The following is a 19,408-nucleotide window of genomic DNA, read 5'->3' on the forward strand; positions in this document are numbered from 1 at the left end:
TTTGAGGAAGGGAAAGGCTAGCCTGATCTCATCTTGATGACCATAGGGGTTGATAAGACAGCACAAATAGATCCTCGACCAGGCTAGGAAACGGCTACATTTGGTCGACATAAAGCGCTGTGCCCAATGAATTCAGGATAGGGACATGTTTCATTCAGATGCTCTAAGCTTCTAGAATCACCAATGAGTTCAGGGTAGGGACATGTTTCATTCAGATGCTCTGAGCTTCTAGAGTCCCCAATGAGTTCAGGGTAGGGACATGTTTCATTCAGATGCTCTGAGCTTCTAGAGTCCCCAATGAGTTCAGGGTAGGGACATGTTTCATTCAGATGCTCTGAGCTTCTAGAGTCACCAATGCGTTCAGGGTAAGGACATGTTTCATTCAAATGCTCTTGAGCTTCTAGAGACACCAATGAGTTCAGGGTAGGGACATGTTTCATTCAGATGCTCTAAGCTTCTAGACTCACCAATGAGTTCAGGGTAGGGACATGTTTCATTCAAATGCTCTGAGCTTCTAGAGTCCCCAATGAGTTCAGGGTAGGGACATGTTTCATTCAGATGCTCTAAGCTTCTAGAGTCCCCAAATGAGTTCAGGGTAGGGACATGTTTCATTCAGATGCTCTGAGCTTCTAGAGTCACCAATGAGTTCAGGGTAGGGACATGTTTCATTCAGATGCTCTGAGCTTCTAGTCACCAATGAGTTCAGGGTAGGGACATGTTTCATTCAGATGCTCTAAGCTTCTAGAGTCCCCAAATGAGTTCAGGGTAGGGACATGTTTCATTCAGATGCTCTGAGCTTCTAGAGTCACCAATGAGTTCAGGGTAGGGACATGTTTCATTCAGATGCTCTAAGCCAGTGGTATTCAAAATGTTTCAGTGGGGACCCCATTTTCTCCTCAAGAATGTATTGCGACCTCACCCCAAATAACCTTAAATTAATTGTGTTTTCATCCCTCATCAAAATGAAAAGAAATAAACAAATACATTTATTCAATAAACATTTAAAAATATATATATTTCTTAAACATTTTTTTTTTTTGTCCCATACAATTATATGTAATCTTAATAATAAGTACTCTTAATTGGCGACCCCACTGCAGTTCCCCGACCCTGACTTTGCCTTCCACTGTTCTAGAGTCACCAACAAGGTCAGAGCAGGGTGAAAAAGGCTACATTTGGTCAACAGAAAGTCCATGATTCAGTGGCCTGTTATCCATAAAGCTTCTCAGAGTATGAGAGCTGATCTAGGATCAGGTCACCCCCCCCCGTTCATGTAATCTGATTCATTGTGATCTAAATGACACAACGGTTGATGAGTCCCAGCTCCTTCAGTAAGTCAGGCTGTTGTCTGAGGTCTGTCTTCAGTGACTCGGGGATGTCCAGTCTGCCGTAGTCCTCCTCTTCTACCAGATTACGGATTAGCATCAGACAACACTCCTGGAGAGAGTACACTGGAACACAGAGAGAAATAATGACGTGTATGAAACTTGATGTGTTTTTACACACTCCTGGACAGAGCTGGTCCCAGGTCTGTCAACACTCCTGGACAGAGCTGGTCCCAGGTCTGTCAACACTCCTGGACAGAGCTGGTCCCAGGTCTGTCAACACTCCTGGACAGAGCTGGTCCCAGGTCTGTCAACACTCCTGGACAGAGCTGGTCCCAGGTCTGTCAACACTCCTGGACAGAGCTGGTCCCAGGTCTGTCAACACTCCTGGACAGAGCTGGTCCCAGGTCTGTCAACACTCCTGGACAGAGCTGGTCCCAGGTCTGTCAACACTCCTGGACAGAGCTGGTCCCAGGTCTGTCAACACTCCTGGACAGAGTTGGTCCCAGGTCTGTCAACACTCCTGGACAGAGCTGGTCCCAGGGCTGTCAACACTCCTGGACAGAGCTGGTCCCAGGTCTGTCAACACTCCTGGACAGAGCTGGTACCAGGTCTGTCAACACTCCTGGACAGAGTTGGTCCCAGGTCTGTCAACACTCCTGGACAGAGCTGGTCCCAGGTCTGTCAACACTCCTGGACAGAGTTGGTCCCAGGTCTGTCAACACTCCCGGACAGAGTTGGTCCCAGGTCTGATTGTGCTTTTTGTCTCCTCCATCGCCAAGCCAAATGATTTGTCACGACAATTCCATCAGCAGTTGGCGAGATCAGAAAAACATCTGGGTCCCAGGCTACTATCAACAATACTGGAACACAGGAAGAAACCATCAACATACCTTTTGAGGGGTAAAATGCCAAACAAGTAACGCATGTGTGGTTGGTGACACGAACAACAACTTGAGGGGAAGTCTCAATAGTATAGGTTGTTTTCCTCTCCTTGTCTTGTTGCCTAGGCCTACCAGCTTATAGAGTAGCCTGGGACAGGGCAAAAGTCAATGCTATTATTGGTTTGACTCTTTTATATCTAGGTGACAACGAGGGAAGGAAACGACAGCAAAACGAAGTGTAGAGTAGGTGACAACGAGGGAAGGAAACGACAGCAAAAGGAAGTGTAGAGTAGGTGACAACGAGGGAAGGAAACGACAGCAAAAGGAAGTGTAGTGTAGGTGACAACGAGGGAAGGAAACGACAGCACAAGGAAGTGTAGTGTAGGTGACAACGAGGGAAGGAAACGACAGCAAAAGGAAGTGTAGTGTAGGTGACAACGAGGGAAGGAAACGACAGCAAAAGGAAGTGTAGTGTAGGTGACAACGAGGGAAGGAAACGACAGCACAAGGAAGTGTAGTGTACAACGGGTGTCTGTCAACGGGGTTGATGGGAGGAACATAGAGAGAGGGACTCACCTGGGGTAGCTATGACAACATTCAGAAACTTGGGGTCACCATCCTCTTCATATTCGGTGGCAGCTGTTGGCATATAAACATCTCGCTGATTAGCTAAAAGTTTCGCCCCATTTCGAGAGGCTCTGAAAACCCATGGATGCGCTGCGGAGAGTGGAATGAGATCGAGGGAAATGAAATGTCACGGACAATAGGTTTAGGCTATAGACTATAACGCATTCAATTCAACATTTGGGAAAGGCCCATAGCTGAGTAATGCTTTGTTTGGGGTATAACTGTCCTCTTGGTTCAACCCATAGCTGAATTACATTACATGTTAAACTTAATACAGATCAAGTATTTGAGTAACACAAGAAAGACTAAATAAAGGAAAGATAGATGGCTGTGTTGCATGAGGGAGGGACTCACTCAGAAAAGTATCCATACGTAATAACCCGTTCGTTCGTATATCGCCATAAGAAACTGGATGTCCGGAAAAATCCAACCACCATGCTCGGGCGCTTTGTTTCGACTGGTTTATAAAATTAACGTAGGTTTTGACATCAGAATTTAGAGACCGGAGAGCATTATTTTCGACACTCACTACCTCCTGCTCCTCCATGACGACAGTGAGACTCAGAATGCCACGACGATGTCATTCCATAAACAAATCACAAGAGGTCGCTGTTGTTCAGCGCTCTGACGAGTCAGACATGAAACGTCGTTCTCGGAACAACAGATGCCAATGGAGTCCAATAGAGTCGAATAAAGTCCAATAGACTCCAAAAGAGTCTAATATAATCTCATAGAGTCCAATAGACTCCAATAGAGTCCCATTAAAGATCTCTGAGAGAGTCCTGTGTTATGCAGTAGTTAATAATGTGTTAACAATATTAAGGGAGTGTGTGTGTGTGTGTGTGTGTGTGTGTGTGTGTGTGTGTGTGTGTGTGTGTGTGTGTGTGTGTGTGTGTGTGTGTGTGTGTGTGTGTGTGTGTGCACTCGCTGATGTAACAGTGTGATCTGGCCAGGCTGGGCACAGTGAGCCCACAGGCCTTTGTTGGCATAGACAGGGATTTACTAGGCTGGTACTTTCCTGGCCCTCAGACCTGGGTTCAGATACTATTTAAAATCCCCTCAGACCTGGGTTCAAATACTATTTAAAATCCCCTCAGACCTGGGTTCAAATACTATTTAAAATCCCCTCAGACCTGGGATCAAATACTATTTTAAATCCCCTCAGACCTGGGTTCAGATACTATTTAAAATCCCCTCAGACCTGGGTTCAGAACCTATTTAAAATCCCCTCAGACCTGGGTTCAGATACTATTTAAAATCGTTCAAAACTTTCAGTGTTTGCTTTAGTCTGCCTGGAGTGCCAGGTGGGCTGCTAGGGTTGTCACTTCTCTATTGGTTCCTTTGCACCAGACAAGCTCTATCAAACACAGCTAAATTATTTGAAAATATTTCAAATAGTAGTTGAACCCAGGTTAGGGTCACGCTCGCCCCAGCCCCTCGCCTACCTCCCTTAGATTTACAAAAGGGATCAAACGTGTTGTTTTAATGCTTTTATTGGCGAATGTACAATCACGGGAGAACAAACTGGACAAGCTCTGTTCGTGACTATCCTATCAGTGGGACCTGAAGAACGGTAATATCCTGTTTCTCAGATGGGACCTGAAGAACTGTAACATCCTGTTTCTCAGATGGGACCTGAAGAACTGTAATATCCTGTTTCTCTGGTGGGACCTGAAGAACTGTAACATCCTGTTTCTCAGATGGAACCTGAAGAACTGTAACATCCTGTTTCTCTGATGGGACCTGAAGAACTGTAACATCCTGTTTCTCTGATGGAACCTGAAGAACAGTTATATCCTGTTTCTCTGATGGGACCTGAAGAACTGTAACATCCTGTTTCTCTGATGGGACCTGAAGAACTGTAACATCCTGTTTCTCTGATGGGACCTGAAGAACTGTAACATCCTGTTTCTCTGATGGGACCTGAAGAACTGTAACATCCTGTTTCTCTGATGGGACCTGAAGAACTGTAACATCCTGTTTCTCTGATGGGACCTGAAGAACTGTAACATCCTGTTTCTCTGATGGAACCTGAAGAACAGTTATATCCTGTTTCTCTGATGGGACCTGAAGAACTGTAACATCCTGTTTCTCTGATGGGACCTGAAGAACTGTAACATCCTGTTTCTCTGATGGAACCTGAAGAACTGTAACATCCTGTTTCTCAGATGGAACCTGAAGAACTGTAATATCCTGTTTCTCTGATGGGACCTGAAGAACTGTAACATCCTGTTTCTCAGATGGGACCTGAAGAACTGTAATATCCTGTTTCTCTGATGGGACCTGAAGAACTGTAACATCCTGTTTCTCAGATGGGACCTGAAGAACTGTAACATCCTGTTTCTCTGATGGGACCTGAAGTACTGTAACATCCTGTTTCTCTGATGGGACCTGAATAACTGTAACATCCTGTTTCTCTGATGGGACCTGAAGAACTGTAACATCCTGTTTCTCTGATGGGACCTGAAGAACTGTAACATCCTGTTTCTCTGATGGGACCTGAAGAACTGTAACATCCTGTTTCTCTGATGGGACCTGAAGAACTGTAACATCCTGTTTCTCTGATGGGACCTGAAGAACTGTAACATCCTGTTTCTCTGATGGGACCTGAAGAACTGTAATATCCTGTTTCTCTGATGGGACCTGAAGAACTGTAACATCCTGTTTCTCTGATGGGACCTGAATAACTGTAACATCCTGTTTCTCTGATGGGACCTGAAGAACTGTAACATCCTGTTTCTCTGATGGGACCTGAAGAACTGTAACATCCTGTTTCTCTGATGGGACCTGAAGAACTGTAACATCCTGTTTCTCTGATGGGACCTGAATAACTGTAATATCCTGTTTCTCTGATGGGACCTGAAGAACTGTAATATCCTGTTTCTCTGATGGGACCTGAATAACTGTAATATCCTGTTTCTCTGATGGGACCTGAAGAACTGTAACATCCTGTTTCTCTGATGGGACCTGAAGAACTGTAATATCCTGTTTCTCTGATGGGACCTGAAGAACTGTAACATCCTGTTTCTCTGATGGGAGCTGAAGAACTGTAACATCCTGTTTCTCTGATGGGAACTGAAGAACTGTAATATCCTGTTTCTCTGATGGGACCTGAAGAACTGTAACATCCTGTTTCTCTGATGGGACCTGAAGAACTGTAACATCCTGTTTCTCTGATGGGACCTGAAGAACTGTAACATCCTGTTTCTCTGATGGAACCTGAAGAACAGTTATATCCTGTTTCTCTGATGGGACCTGAAGAACTGTAATATCCTGTTTCTCTGATGGGAGCTGAAGAACTGTAACATCCTGTTTCTCTGATGGGACCTGAAGAACGGTAACATCCTGTTTCTCAGATGGAACCTGAAGAACTGTAACATTCTGTTTCTCTGATGGGACCTGAAGAACTGTAACATCCTGTTTCTCTGATGGGACCTGAAGAACTGTAATATCCTGTTTCTCAGATGGGACCTGAAGAACTGTAACATCCTGTTTCTCTGATGGAACCTGAAGAACTGTAACATCCTGTTTCTCTGATGGGACCTGAAGAACGGTAACATCCTGTTTCTCTGATGGGACCTGAAGAACTGTAACATCCTGTTTCTCTGATGGGACCTGAAGAACTGTAACATCCTGTTTCTCTGATGGAACCTGAAGAACAGTTATATCCTGTTTCTCTGATGGGACCTGAAGAACTGTAACATCCTGTTTCTCTGATGGAACCTGAAGAACTGTAATATCCTGTTTCTCTGATGGGACCTGAAGAACTGTAATATCCTGTTTCTCTGATGGGACCTGAAGAACTGTAACATCCTGTTTCTCTGATGGAACCTGAAGAACTGTAACATCCTGTTTCTCTGATGGGACCTGAATAACTGTAATATCCTGTTTCTCTGATGGGACCTGAAGAACTGTAACATCCTGTTTCTCTGATGGGACCTGAAGAACTGTAACATCCTGTTTCTCTGATGGGACCTGAAGAACTGTAACATCCTGTTTCTCTGATGGGACCTGAAGAACTGTAACATCCTGTTTCTCAGATGGGACCTGAATAACTGTAACATCCTGTTTCTCTGATGGAACCTGAAGAACTGTAACATCCTGTTTCTCTGATGGGACCTGAAGAACTGTAATATCCTGTTTCTCTGATGGGACCTGAAGAACTGTAACATCCTGTTTCTCTGATGGGAGCTGAAGAACTGTAACATCCTGTTTCTCTGATGGGACCTGAAGAACTGTAACATCCTGTTTCTCTGATGGGACCTGAAGAACTGTAACATTCTGTTTCTCTGATGGGACCTGAAGAACTGTAACATCCTGTTTCTCTGATGGGACCTGAAGAACTGTAACATCCTGTTTCTCTGATGGGACCTGAAGAACTGTAACATCCTGTTTCTCTGATGGGACCTGAATAACTGTAACATCCTGTTTCTCTGATGGGACCTGAATAACTGTAATATCCTGTTTCTCTGATGGGACCTGAAGAACTGTAATATCCTGTTTCTCTGATGGGACCTGAATAACTGTAACATCCTGTTTCTCTGATGGGACCTGAAGAACTGTAACATCCTGTTTCTCTGATGGGATCTGAAGAACTGTAACATCCTGTTTCTCTGATGGGACCTGAAGAACTGTAACATCCTGTTTCTCTGATGGGACCTGAAGAACTGTAATATCCTGTTTCTCTGATGGGACCTGAATAACTGTAACATCCTGTTTCTCTGATGGGACCTGAAGAACTGTAACATCCTGTTTCTCTGATGGGACCTGAAGAACTGTAACATCCTGTTTCTCTGATGGGAGCTGAAGAACTGTAACATCCTGTTTCTCTGATGGGACCTGAAGAACTGTAACATCCTGTTTCTCTGATGGGACCTGAATAACTGTAACATCCTGTTTCTCTGATGGGACCTGAAGAACTGTAATATCCTGTTTCTCTGATGGGACCTGAATAACTGTAACATCCTGTTTCTCTGATGGGACCTGAAGAACTGTAACATCCTGTTTCTCTGATGGGACCTGAAGAACTGTAACATCCTGTTTCTCTGATGGAACCTGAAGAACAGTTATATCCTGTTTCTCTGATGGGACCTGAAGAACTGTAACATCCTGTTTCTCTGATGGGACCTGAATAACTGTAACATCCTGTTTCTCTGATGGGACCTGAAGAACTGTAACATTCTGTTTCTCTGATGGGACCTGAAGAACTGTAACATCCTGTTTCTCTGATGGGACCTGAAGAACTGTAACATCCTGTTTCTCTGATGGGACCTGAAGAACTGTAACATCCTGTTTTTCTGATGGGACCTGAAGAACTGTAACATCCTGTTTCTCTGATGGGACCTGAAGAACTGTAACATCCTGTTTCTCAGATGGGAGCTGAAGAACTGTAACATCCTGTTTCTCTGATGGGACCTGAAGAACTGTAACATCCTGTTTCTCTGATGGGACCTGAAGAACTGTAATATCCTGTTTCTCTGATGGGACCTGAAGAACTGTAACATTCTGTTTCTCTGATGGGACCTGAAGAACTGTAACATCCTGTTTCTCTGATGGGACCTGAAGAACTGTAACATCCTGTTTCTCTGATGGGACCTGAAGAACTGTAACATCCTGTTTCTCAGATGGGAGCTGAAGAACTGTAACATCCTGTTTCTCTGATGGGACCTGAAGAACTGTAACATCCTGTTTCTCTGATGGGACCTGAAGAACTGTAACATCCTGTTTCTCTGATGGGACCTGAATAACTGTAATATCCTGTTTCTCTGATGGGACCTGAAGAACTGTAATATCCTGTTTCTCTGATGGGACCTGAATAACTGTAATATCCTGTTTCTCTGATGGGACCTGAAGAACTGTAACATCCTGTTTCTCTGATGGGACCTGAAGAACTGTAATATCCTGTTTCTCTGATGGGACCTGAAGAACTGTAACATCCTGTTTCTCTGATGGGACCTGAAGAACTGTAACATCCTGTTTCTCTGATGGAACCTGAAGAACAGTTATATCCTGTTTCTCTGATGGGACCTGAAGAACTGTAACATCCTGTTTCTCTGATGGAACCTGAAGAACTGTAATATCCTGTTTCTCTGATGGGACCTGAAGAACTGTAACATCCTGTTTCTCTGATGGGACCTGAAGAACTGTAACATCCTGTTTCTCTGATGGGACCTGAAGAACTGTAACATCCTGTTTCTCTGATGGGACCTGAAGTACTGTAACATCCTGTTTCTCTGATGGGACCTGAAGAACTGTAACATCCTGTTTCTCTGATGGGACCTGAAGAACTGTAACATCCTGTTTCTCTGATGGACCTGAAGAACTGTAACATCCTGTTTCTCTGATGGGACCTGAAGAACTGTAATATCCTGTTTCTCTGATGGGACCTGAAGAACTGTAACATCCTGTTTCTCTGATGGGAGCTGAAGAACTGTAACATCCTGTTTCTCTGATGGGACCTGAAGAACTGTAACATCCTGTTCTCTGATGGGACCTGAAGAACTGTAACATTCTGTTTCTCTGATGGGACCTGAAGAACTGTAACATCCTGTTTCTCTGATGGGACCTGAAGAACTGTAACATCCTGTTTCTCTGATGGGACCTGAAGAACTGTAATATCCTGTTTCTCTGATGGGACCTGAATAACTGTAACATCCTGTTTCTCTGATGGACCTGAAGAACTGTAACATCCTGTTTCTCTGATGGGACCTGAAGAACTGTAACATCCTGTTTCTCTGATGGGACCTGAATAACTGTAACATCCTGTTTCTCTGATGGGACCTGAAGAACTGTAACATCCTGTTTCTCTGATGGGACCTGAAGAACTGTAACATCCTGTTTCTCAGATGGGAGCTGAAGAACTGTAACATCCTGTTTCTCTGATGGGACCTGAAGAACTGTAACATCCTGTTTCTCTGATGGGACCTGAAGAACTGTAACATTCTGTTTCTCTGATGGGACCTGAAGAACTGTAACATCCTGTTTCTCTGATGGGACCTGAAGAACTGTAACATCCTGTTTCTCTGATGGGAGCTGAAGAACTGTAACATCCTGTTTCTCTGATGGGACCTGAAGAACTGTAACATTCTGTTTCTCTGATGGGACCTGAAGAACTGTAACATCCTGTTTCTCTGATGGGACCTGAAGAACTGTAACATCCTGTTTCTCTGATGGGAGCTGAAGAACTGTAACATCCTGTTTCTCTGATGGGACCTGAAGAACTGTAACATCCTGTTTCTCAGATGGGACCTGAATAACTGTAACATCCTGTTTCTCTGATGGGACCTGAAGAACTGTAACATCCTGTTTCTCTGATGGGACCTGAAGAACTGTAATATCCTGTTTCTCTGATGGGACCTGAAGAACTGTAACATTCTGTTTCTCTGATGGGAGCTGAAGAACTGTAACATCCTGTTTCTCTGATGGGACCTGAAGAACTGTAACATCCTGTTTCTCTGATGGGACCTGAAGAACTGTAACATCCTGTTTCTCTGATGGGACCTGAAGAACTGTAACATCCTGTTTCTCTGATGGGACCTGAAGAACTGTAACATCCTGTTTCTCAGATGGGAGCTGAAGAACTGTAACATCCTGTTTCTCTGATGGGACCTGAATAACTATAATATCCTGTTTCTCTGATGGGACCTGAAGAACTGTAACATCCTGTGTCTCTGATGGGACCTGAAGAACTGTAATATCCTGTTTCTCTGATGGGACCTGAAGAACTGTAACATCCTGTTTCTCTGATGGGAGCTGAAGAACTGTAACATCCTGTTTCTCTGATGGGACCTGAAGAACTGTAACATCCTGTTTCTCTGATGGGACCTGAAGAACTGTAACATCCTGTTTCTCTGATGGGACCTGAAGAACTGTAACATCCTGTTTCTCTGATGGGAGCTGAAGAACTGTAACATCCTGTTTCTCTGATGGGACCTGAAGAACTGTAACATCCTGTTTCTCTGATGGGACCTGAAGAACTGTAATATCCTGTTTCTCTGATGGGACCTGAAGAACTGTAACATCCTGTTTCTCTGATGGGACCTGAAGAACTGTAACATCCTGTTTCTCAGATGGGACCTGAAGAACTGTAACATCCTGTTTCTCTGATGGGACCTGAAGAACTGTAACATCCTGTTTCTCTGATGGGACCTGAAGAACTGTAACATCCTGTTTCTCTGATGGGACCTGAAGAACTGTAACATCCTGTTTCTCTGATGGGACCTGAAGAACTGTAATATCCTGTTTCTCTGATGGGACCTGAAGAACTGTAACATCCTGTTTCTCTGATGGGACCTGAAGAACTGTAACATCCTGTTTCTCTGATGGGACCTGAAGAACTGTAACATCCTGTTTCTCTGATGGGACCTGAAGAACTGTAACATCCTGTTTCTCTGATGGGACCTGAAGAACTGTAACATCCTGTTTCTCTGATGGGACCTGAATAACTGTAACATCCTGTTTCTCTGATGGGACCTGAAGAACTGTAATATCCTGTTTCTCTGATGGGACCTGAAGAACTGTAACATCCTGTTTCTCAGATGGGAGCTGAAGAACTGTAACATCCTGTTTCTCTGATGGGACCTGAAGAACTGTAACATCCTGTTTCTCTGATGGTACCTGAAGAACTGTAACATCCTGTTTCTCTGATGGGACCTGAAGAACTGTAACATCCTGTTTCTCTGATGGGACCTGAAGAACTGTAACATCCTGTTTCTCTGATGGGACCTGAAGAACTGTAACATCCTGTTTCTCTGATGGGACCTGAAGAACTGTAATATCCTGTTTCTCAGATGGGACCTGAAGAACTGTAACATCCTGTTTCTCTGATGGGACCTGAATAACTGTAATATCCTGTTTCTCTGATGGGACCTGAAGAACTGTAATATCCTGTTTCTCCGATGGGACCTGAATAACTGTAATATCCTGTTTCTCTGATGGGACCTGAAGAACTGTAATATCCTGTTTCTCTGATGGGACCTGAAGAACTGTAACATCCTGTTTCTCTGATGGGAGCTGAACAAGGACATGGATAATATGCACTGAGTGGACAAAACATTAATAACACCTGCTCTTTCCATGACATAGACTGACCAGGTGAATCCAGGTGAAAGCTATGATCCTGTATTGATGTCACGTGTTAAATGCACTTCAATCAGTGTAGATGAAGGGGAGGATACAGGTTATAGAAGAATCTTTAAGCCTTGAGACAATTGAGACATGGATTGTGTATGTGTGCCATTCAGAGGGTGAATGGGCAAGACAAAATATGCCTTTGAACAGGAAGTGGTAGTAGGTGCCAGGTGCACCGGTTTGTGTCAAGAAATACAAAGCCACTGGGTTTTTCACGCTCAACAGTTTCCTGTGTGTATCAAGAATGGTTCACCATCCAAAGGACATCCAGCCAACTTGACACAACTGTGGGAAGCATTGGAGCCAACATGGGCCAGCATCCCTGTGGAACGCTTTCGACAGTTGTTAAGGAGCCTTTTGGACCTAGACTTGGTGCTCTGGTACCGTTTGCTGTGCGGTAGCAGAGAGAACAGTCTATGCCTACAGTGGCTGGAGTCTTGGAGAATTTGTAGGCCTTCCTCTGACACCGCCTGGTATAGAGGTCCTGGATGGCACCGAAGCTTGGCCACAGTGATGTACTGGGCTGTATGCACTACCCTCTGTAGCGCCTTACGGTCAGATGCCGAGCAGTTGCCATACCAGGCAGTGACGCTACCAGTCAGTATGCTCTCGATGGTGCAGCTGTAGAATATTTTGAGGATCTGAGGACCCATGACAAATCTTTTTAGTCTCCTGATGGGGAATAGGCACTGTCGTGCCCTCTTCACGACTGTCTTGGTGTGTTAGGACCATGATAGTTTGTTGGTGATGTGGATGCCAAGGAACTTGAAGCTCTCAACCTGCTCCACTACAGCCCCGTCGATGAGAATGGGGGTGTGCTCGGCCCTCCTTTTCCTGTAGTCCACAATACGCTCTTTTGTCTTGCTGTCTGTCTGTAGTCTTGTATAGTTCCAGTCTGTCTGGAGTCTTGTGTAGTTCCAGTCTGTCTGGAGTCTTGTGTAGTTCCAGTCTGTCTGGAGTCTTGTATAGTTCCAGTCTGTCTGGAGTCTTGTATAGTTCCAGTCTGTCTGGAGTCTTGTATAGTTCCAGTCTGTCTGGAGTCTTGTATAGTTCCAGTCTGTCTGGAGTCTTGTATAGTTCCAGTCTGTCTGTAGTCTTGTGTAGTTAGTCTGTCTGGAGTCTTGTATAGTTACAGTCTGTCTGTAGTCTTGTATAGTTCCAGTCTGTCTGGAGTCTTGTATAGTTCCAGTCTGTCTGGAGTCTTGTATAGTTACAGTCTGTCTGGAGTCTTGTATAGTTCCAGTCTGTCTGGAGTCTTGTATAGTTCCAGTCTGTCTGGAGTCTTGTATAGTTCCAGTCTGTCTGGAGTCTTGTATAGTTATAGTCTGTCTGGAGTCTTGTATAGTTACAGTCTGTCTGGAGTATTGTATAGTTACAGTCTGTCTGGAGTCTTGTATAGTTACAGTCTGTCTGGAGTCTGGAGTCTTGCGTAGTTACAGTCTGTCTGGAGTCTTGTATAGTTCCAGTCTGTCTGGAGTCTTGTATAGTTCCAGTCTGTCTGGAGTCTTGTATAGTTCCAGTCTGTCTGGAGTCTTGTATAGTTCCAGTCTGTCTGGAGTCTTGTATAGTTCCAGTCTGTCTGGAGTCTTGTATAGTTCCAGTCTGTCTGGAGTCTTGCGTAGTTACAGTCTGTCTGGAGTCTGGAGTCTTGTATAGTTCCAGTCTGTCTGGAGTCTTGTATAGTTCCAGTCTGTCTGGAGTCTTGTATAGTTACAGTCTGTCTGGAGTCTTGTATAGTTACAGTCTGTCTGGAGTCTTGTATAGTTCCAGTCTGTCTGGAGTCTTGTATCGTGTAACCAGGGGTTTTTGCCAGCCAGACTAGTAGACTTCAGTTTACTAGCCTGGGTAACATGTGGTTCGGGTCCAACATCTGTTCCATCTGATACTTGAAAAGTAATGTCACTGGCCTGGCGGGCTAGTCTGGCACATTTTCTACAATTCCCATTCTACTATCCCGGTTCTACTATCCCGGTTCTACTATCCCCTTTCTACTATCCCCATTCTACTATCTGGGTTCTACTGTCCCGGTTCTACTATTCCCGGTTCTACTATCCCGGGTCTACTATCCCCATTCTACTATCTGGGTTCTACTGTCCCGGGTCTACTATCCCGATTCTACTATCCCGGTTCTAGTATCCCCATTCTACTATCCCGGTTCTACTATCCCGGTTCCACTATCCCGGTTCTACTATCCCGGTTCCACTATCCCGGTTCCACTATCCCGGTTCCACTATCCCAGGTCCACTATCCCGGTTCTACTATACTAGCTAGCAGGCTAGTAGGACTATCCATCTGGAGCGTAATATAACCAAGTAAAATCACAATCATGAAACCAAATGTAGCATTTACAAATTGTTTATTTTAATAATACATTACATTACATACATGAAGAAATAAACGACACAAAAAAAAAACGTTTTGGATTACTTTAAAGTTTTTTTAACGATATATTAGACAGTTCATGTAGCGTCATCATGTTATCAACTAAATATTAAAAACACTAAATAGTAAAGGTTTTTTAAAAGAGACAAATGTACCTGTTTTTTTTAATACTACTTTATTATGTAATCTAAAAATAAAACGACTAGATAAATACTCAACGAAAAAGTGGTTCACAACAAAAAGTGTATTTTAATGTAAAAGTAAACGGATTACGCTTTTAGAATACATAATATTTATCTGGGAAACGTTAAAGATTTGAATAGGATTTACACCGGAGATCAAGTCAGGGGGTGGAGATTACAGTTTCAACTGAAGACAGTAGAGATTCTTCTATATATTAATACATTTATAGTTGAGGTTTGTATTTCTTATTGCTTTCTTTGGCTTTCAGGAAGAGTGTTGCTGGGCTGGTATGGTGATATAGTGTTGCTGGGCTGGTATGGTGATATCGTGTTGCTGGGCTGGTATGGTGATATCGTGTTGCTGGGCTGGTATGGTGATATAGTGTTGCTGGTATGGTGATATGGTGTTGCTGGGCTGGTATGGTGATATAGTGTTGCTGGGCTGGTATGGTGATATAGTGTTGCTGGTATGGTGATATAGTGTTGCTGGGCTGGTATGGTGATATAGTGTTGCTGGTATGGATAGTGTTGCTGGTATGGTGATATAGTGTTGCTGGGCTGGTATGGTGATATAGTGTTGCTGGGCTGGTATGGTGATATAGTGTTGCTGGGCTGGTATGGTGATATAGTGTTGCTGGGCTGGTATGGTGATATAGTGTTGCTGGGCTGGTATGGTGATATAGTGTTGCTGGGCTGGTATGGTGATATAGTGTTGCTGGGCTGGTATGGTGATATAGTGTTGCTAGGCTGGTATGGTGATATAGTGTTGCTGGTATGGTGATATAGTGTTGCTGGGCTGGTATGGTGATATAGTGTTGCTGGTATGGTGATATAGTGTTGCTGGGCTGGTATGGTGATATAGTGTTGCTGGGCTGGTATGGTGATATAGTGTTGCTGGGCTGGTGATATAGTGTTGCTGGTATGGTGATATAGTGTTGCTGGGCTGGTATGGTGATATAGTGTTGCTGGTATGGTGATATAGTGTTGCTGGGCTGGTATGGTGATATAGTGTTGCTGGGCTGGTATGGTGATATAGTGTTGCTGGGCTGGTATGGTGATATAGTGTTGCTGGTATGGTGATATAGTGTTGCTGGGCTGGTATGGTGATATAGTGTTGCTGGTATGGTGATATAGTGTTGCTGGGCTGGTATGGTGATATAGTGTTGCTGTGCTGGTATGGTGATATGGTGTTGCTGGGCTGGTATGGTGATATAGTGTTGCTGGGCTGGTATGGTGATATAGTGTTGCTGGGCTGGTGATATAGTGTTGCTGGGCTGGTATGGTGATATAGTGTTGCTGGGCTGGTATGGTGATATAGTGTTGCTGGGCTGGTATGGTGATATAGTGTTGCTGGGCTGGTATGGTGATATAGTGTTGCTGGGCTGGTATGGTGATATAGTGTTGCTGGTATGGTGATATAGTGTTGCTGGGCTGGTATGGTGATATAGTGTTGCTGGGCTGGTATGGTGATATAGTGTTGCTGGGCTGGTATGATGACACATTAGAAGTGATGAAGATTTGAAAGGTGCACGATGCAGAAATTGCTCCGCCATTTCCTGGTTACTAAAATTCTAATAGTTCGCTTAATTTCAGTTTGTGACAACTAAACCGCCTTGGAATATATTTTGCATAACCAAAAATATTGTATTTTCAGTTGATGTACAAAACACATAGTAAAAGACGCAAAAAAACTAAACTTAAGGAGAAGCATAGAAAATAGAGCACATAGAACAGATGTACTGCTTCTTAGACTTGCTTTCGATGAGAATGACAGATCTATAACTCACATTTCTATGTGAATTTGGTCGGGTCGCCCCCCCCCCCCCCCCCGAAAAAAAAACAAATGAGATATTGCAGCTTTAAGTTGAATCCTCTTGGCCTATGATATGACTTGAGGCCTTTGAACCCCCACAAAAAGAAAATCTCTTCACATATGACCAACTATATTCACTGTCCTTTTTACTGTCGTTTTTATTTCTTTACCTACCTGCTGTTCACCTAATACCTTTTTTGCACTGTTGGTTAGAGCCTGTAAGTAAGCATTTCACTGTAAGGTCTACCTACACCTGTTGTATTCAGCATTTCACTGTAAGGTCTACTACTCCTGTTGTATTAAGCATTTCACTGTAAGGTCTACTACACCTGTTGTATTCAGCATTTCACTGTGAGGTCTACTACACCTGTTGTATTCAGCATTTCACTGTGAGGTCTACTACACCTGTTGTATTCAGCATTTCACAGTAAGGTCTACTACACCTGTTGTATTCAGCATTTCACTGTAAGGTCTACTACACCTGTTGTATTCAGCATTTCACTGTAAGGTCTACCTACACCTGTTGTATTCAGCATTTCACTGTAAGGTCTACTACACCTGTTGTATTCAGCATTTCACTGTAAGGTCTACTACACCTGTTGTATTCAGCATTTCACTGTGAGGTCTACTACACCTGTTGTATTCAGCATTTCACTGTGAGGTCTACTACACCTGTTGTATTCAGCATTTCACTGTAAGGTCTACTACACCTGTTGTATTCAGCATTTCACTGTAAGGTCTACCTACACCTGTTGTATTCAGCATTTCACTGTAAGGTCTAGTACACCTGTTGTATTCAGCATTTCACTGTAAGGTCTACTACACCTGTTGTATTCAGCATTTCACAGTAAGGTCTACTACACCTGTTGTATTCAGCATTTCACTGTAAGGTCTACTACACCTGTTGTATTCAGCATTTCACTGTAAGGTCTACCTACACCTGTTGTATTCAGCATTTCACTGTAAGGTCTACCTACACCTGTTGTACTCGGCGCACGTGACAAATAAACTTTGATTTAATATGATGATGATCCTGTCTGACCATCAGTCAACTAAATAAGAAATAAGACAGAAGTCTTCTAGTCTCTTTAGTGTTGGATCAGGGTGGTGTCCTCTACCTATACAATACCCTGTGAATCACTTCTCCACTTCCTTCTTAGGAAGCCATAGAAAGACAGACAGCTCAGGGCAAACACACAGACACCATGATCCAGCATCACAGAACACGAACAAACAGATGAGTCACACTCTCCTTCCTCTCTGTCTCAGGCTGTCAGGGTTACGATTACTCGGGTGATTTAGAGCCATTGTGAAGCATTATGACTGTCCTGACAACAGCCACCAGAATTCCTCCACAGACTAAAGACTTCAGAGATATCTGAAAGAAGGCGAGGTGTGTTGAAGGATGACCAAGTGAAAGAATACACAGGAGAACAGCAACAAAAACACAACAAAACAAAAGGACCAATGGATTCCTACTCTCTTATCTAGAACCTAACAAGGGTTCTTCGGCTGTCCCCATAGGAGAACCCTTCGAAGAACCCTTGTTGGTTCCAGGTAGATGCCTTTTAGTTCCAAGCAGAACCGTTTTGGGTATCATGTAGAAATGCTCCTACACGTAACCAAAAAGAGTTTTACCTGGAACCAAAAAGGGTTCTCACAGACGAATAACCCTTTTGGAACCCTTTTTTCTAAGAGTGTAAGAAAATGAGATGAGATTAGTGTGTGTGTGTGTGTGTGTGTGTGTGTGTGTGTGTGTGTGTGTGTGTGTGTGTGTGTGTGTGTGTGTGTGTGTGTGTGTGTGTGTGTGTGTGTGTGTGTGTGTGTGTCTGTCTGTAGGAGCAGCTGACCATGTAGATTGGTCTAGGGTAGGTAGTGGGAGGGGCTGAGGATAGGTAGGTAGTGGGAGGGGCTGAGGGTAGGTAGCTAGATAGTGGGAGGGGCTGAGGGTAGGTAGCTAGATAGTGGGAGGGGCTGAGGGTAGGTATCTAGATAGTGGGAGGGGCTGAGGGTAGGTATCTAGATAGTGAGAGGGGCTGAGGGTAGGTATCTAAGGTAGCTAGGTAGTGGGAGGGGATGAGGATAGGTATCTAGGTAGTGGGAGGGGATGAGGGTAGGTATCTAAGGTAGCTAGGTAGTGGGAGGGGATGAGGATAGGTATCTAGGTAGTGGGAGGGGCTGAGGACAGGTATCTAAGGTAGCTAGGCAGTGGGAGGGGCTGAGGATAGGTAGGTGTGGTAATAATGGTGTATAACATCACGTATGGGTATAAGTAGTCTACCACAGAGGAGAGGAGGAGGTGCTGGGGGACTGGTGGGGTTATCTGCAGACCTGGGTTCAAATACTACTTCAAATAGTTAAACATGCTTAATATATTGTTGATTGAGTTTGCCTGGTTTAACAGACCAGTAGCACAGTCCTAAAACCGCAAAATCCCCCCATCAAACCCCTCTCATCAAACCCAACCCATCAGACCCCGCCCATCAAACCCCGCCCACCAGGTCCCGCCCACCAGGCACCGCCAATCGGACTCGAGCAGACGCTGAAAGTATCTGAAAGATGTTGAATAGTGCTTGAACCCAGGTGTCGTTGTCTGGACCCAGCTCTTATACCACGTAATTGGTCTCTGCTGGGATGTCGGCATCGGGGACGTCTTTCACCTCCTTGGCAGAGGAGGAGTGCTGCTGAGGCTTGTGTTTAGGGCCTGATGAGAGACGATGGGTGTTAGGGGCACCTCCTCTGTATCCTGAGAGAGAGAGAGAGAGAGAGAGGGTGAGAGAGAGAGAGAGAGAGAGAGAGAGAGAGAGAGAGAGGGAGATAGAGAGAGAGAGAGAGAGAGGGTGAGAGAGAGAGAGAGAGAGAGGGAGAGAGAGAGAGAGAGAGAGAGGGAGAGAGAGAGAGAGAGAGAGAGAGAGAGAGGGTGAGAGAGAGAGAGAGAGAGAGGGAGAGAGAGAGAGATAGGGTGAGAGAGAGAGAGGGTGAGAGAGAGAGAGAGAGAGAGAGAGAAGGAGAGGGGGAAGAGAGGTAGAGAAGGAGAGGGTGAGAGAGGTGGAAGTGGTAGGTAAT

General features: G+C 44.4%; 2 protein-coding genes across 3 annotated transcripts in view; both read right to left on the reverse strand.

Moving 5' to 3' along the window:
* Positions 1 to 996: 996 nt before the first annotated feature.
* vhll (von Hippel-Lindau tumor suppressor like) lies at positions 997 to 3,407 on the reverse strand. 2 transcript variants are annotated; one of them, XM_038996826.1, is made up of 3 exons: positions 3,191 to 3,407; positions 2,786 to 2,848; positions 997 to 1,451 (listed from the first exon to the last, which is right to left on the reverse strand). In XM_038996826.1, the coding sequence occupies exons 1-3, from the start codon at positions 3,381 to 3,383 to the stop codon at positions 1,294 to 1,296; spliced, it is 414 nt and encodes a 137-aa protein (XP_038852754.1). In that variant the 5' UTR covers positions 3,384 to 3,407; the 3' UTR covers positions 997 to 1,293. The 2 variants fall into 2 exon arrangements, with proteins under 2 accessions (XP_038852754.1, XP_038852753.1); XM_038996825.1 differs by having other exon boundaries at positions 2,786 to 2,926.
* A 15,471-nt stretch (positions 3,408 to 18,878) lies between these two features.
* Positions 18,879 to 19,408, reverse strand: part of wif1 (wnt inhibitory factor 1) — a 17,027-nt gene continuing 16,497 nt past the window's right edge. The window contains exon 5 of the mRNA XM_038995697.1: positions 18,879 to 19,088. Within this exon, the coding sequence (XP_038851625.1) occupies positions 18,949 to 19,088 (140 nt within the window). The 3' untranslated portion in view covers positions 18,879 to 18,948. The remainder of the gene's footprint in view (positions 19,089 to 19,408) is intronic.

The sequence above is a fragment of the Salvelinus namaycush genome, chromosome 6, assembly GCF_016432855.1.
Source record: "Salvelinus namaycush isolate Seneca chromosome 6, SaNama_1.0, whole genome shotgun sequence".
Classification (NCBI taxonomy): domain Eukaryota; kingdom Metazoa; phylum Chordata; class Actinopteri; order Salmoniformes; family Salmonidae; genus Salvelinus; species Salvelinus namaycush.

What these genes read in the sequence shown, in the direction of transcription:
- vhll (XM_038996825.1), bottom strand. Translation starts at nt 3,383, where the DNA reads ATGGAGGAGCAGGAGGTAGTGAGTGTCGAAAATAATGCTCTCCGGTCT. An exon ending in ACGTATGGATACTTTTCTGA is followed by an intron (nt 2,927 to 3,190) that starts GTGAGTCCCTCC and finishes CACTCTCCGCAG; the next exon opens with CGCATCCATGGGTTTTCAGA. An exon ending in TGTTGTCATAGCTACCCCAG is followed by an intron (nt 1,452 to 2,785) that starts GTGAGTCCCTCT and finishes TCTGTGTTCCAG; the next exon opens with TGTACTCTCTCCAGGAGTGT.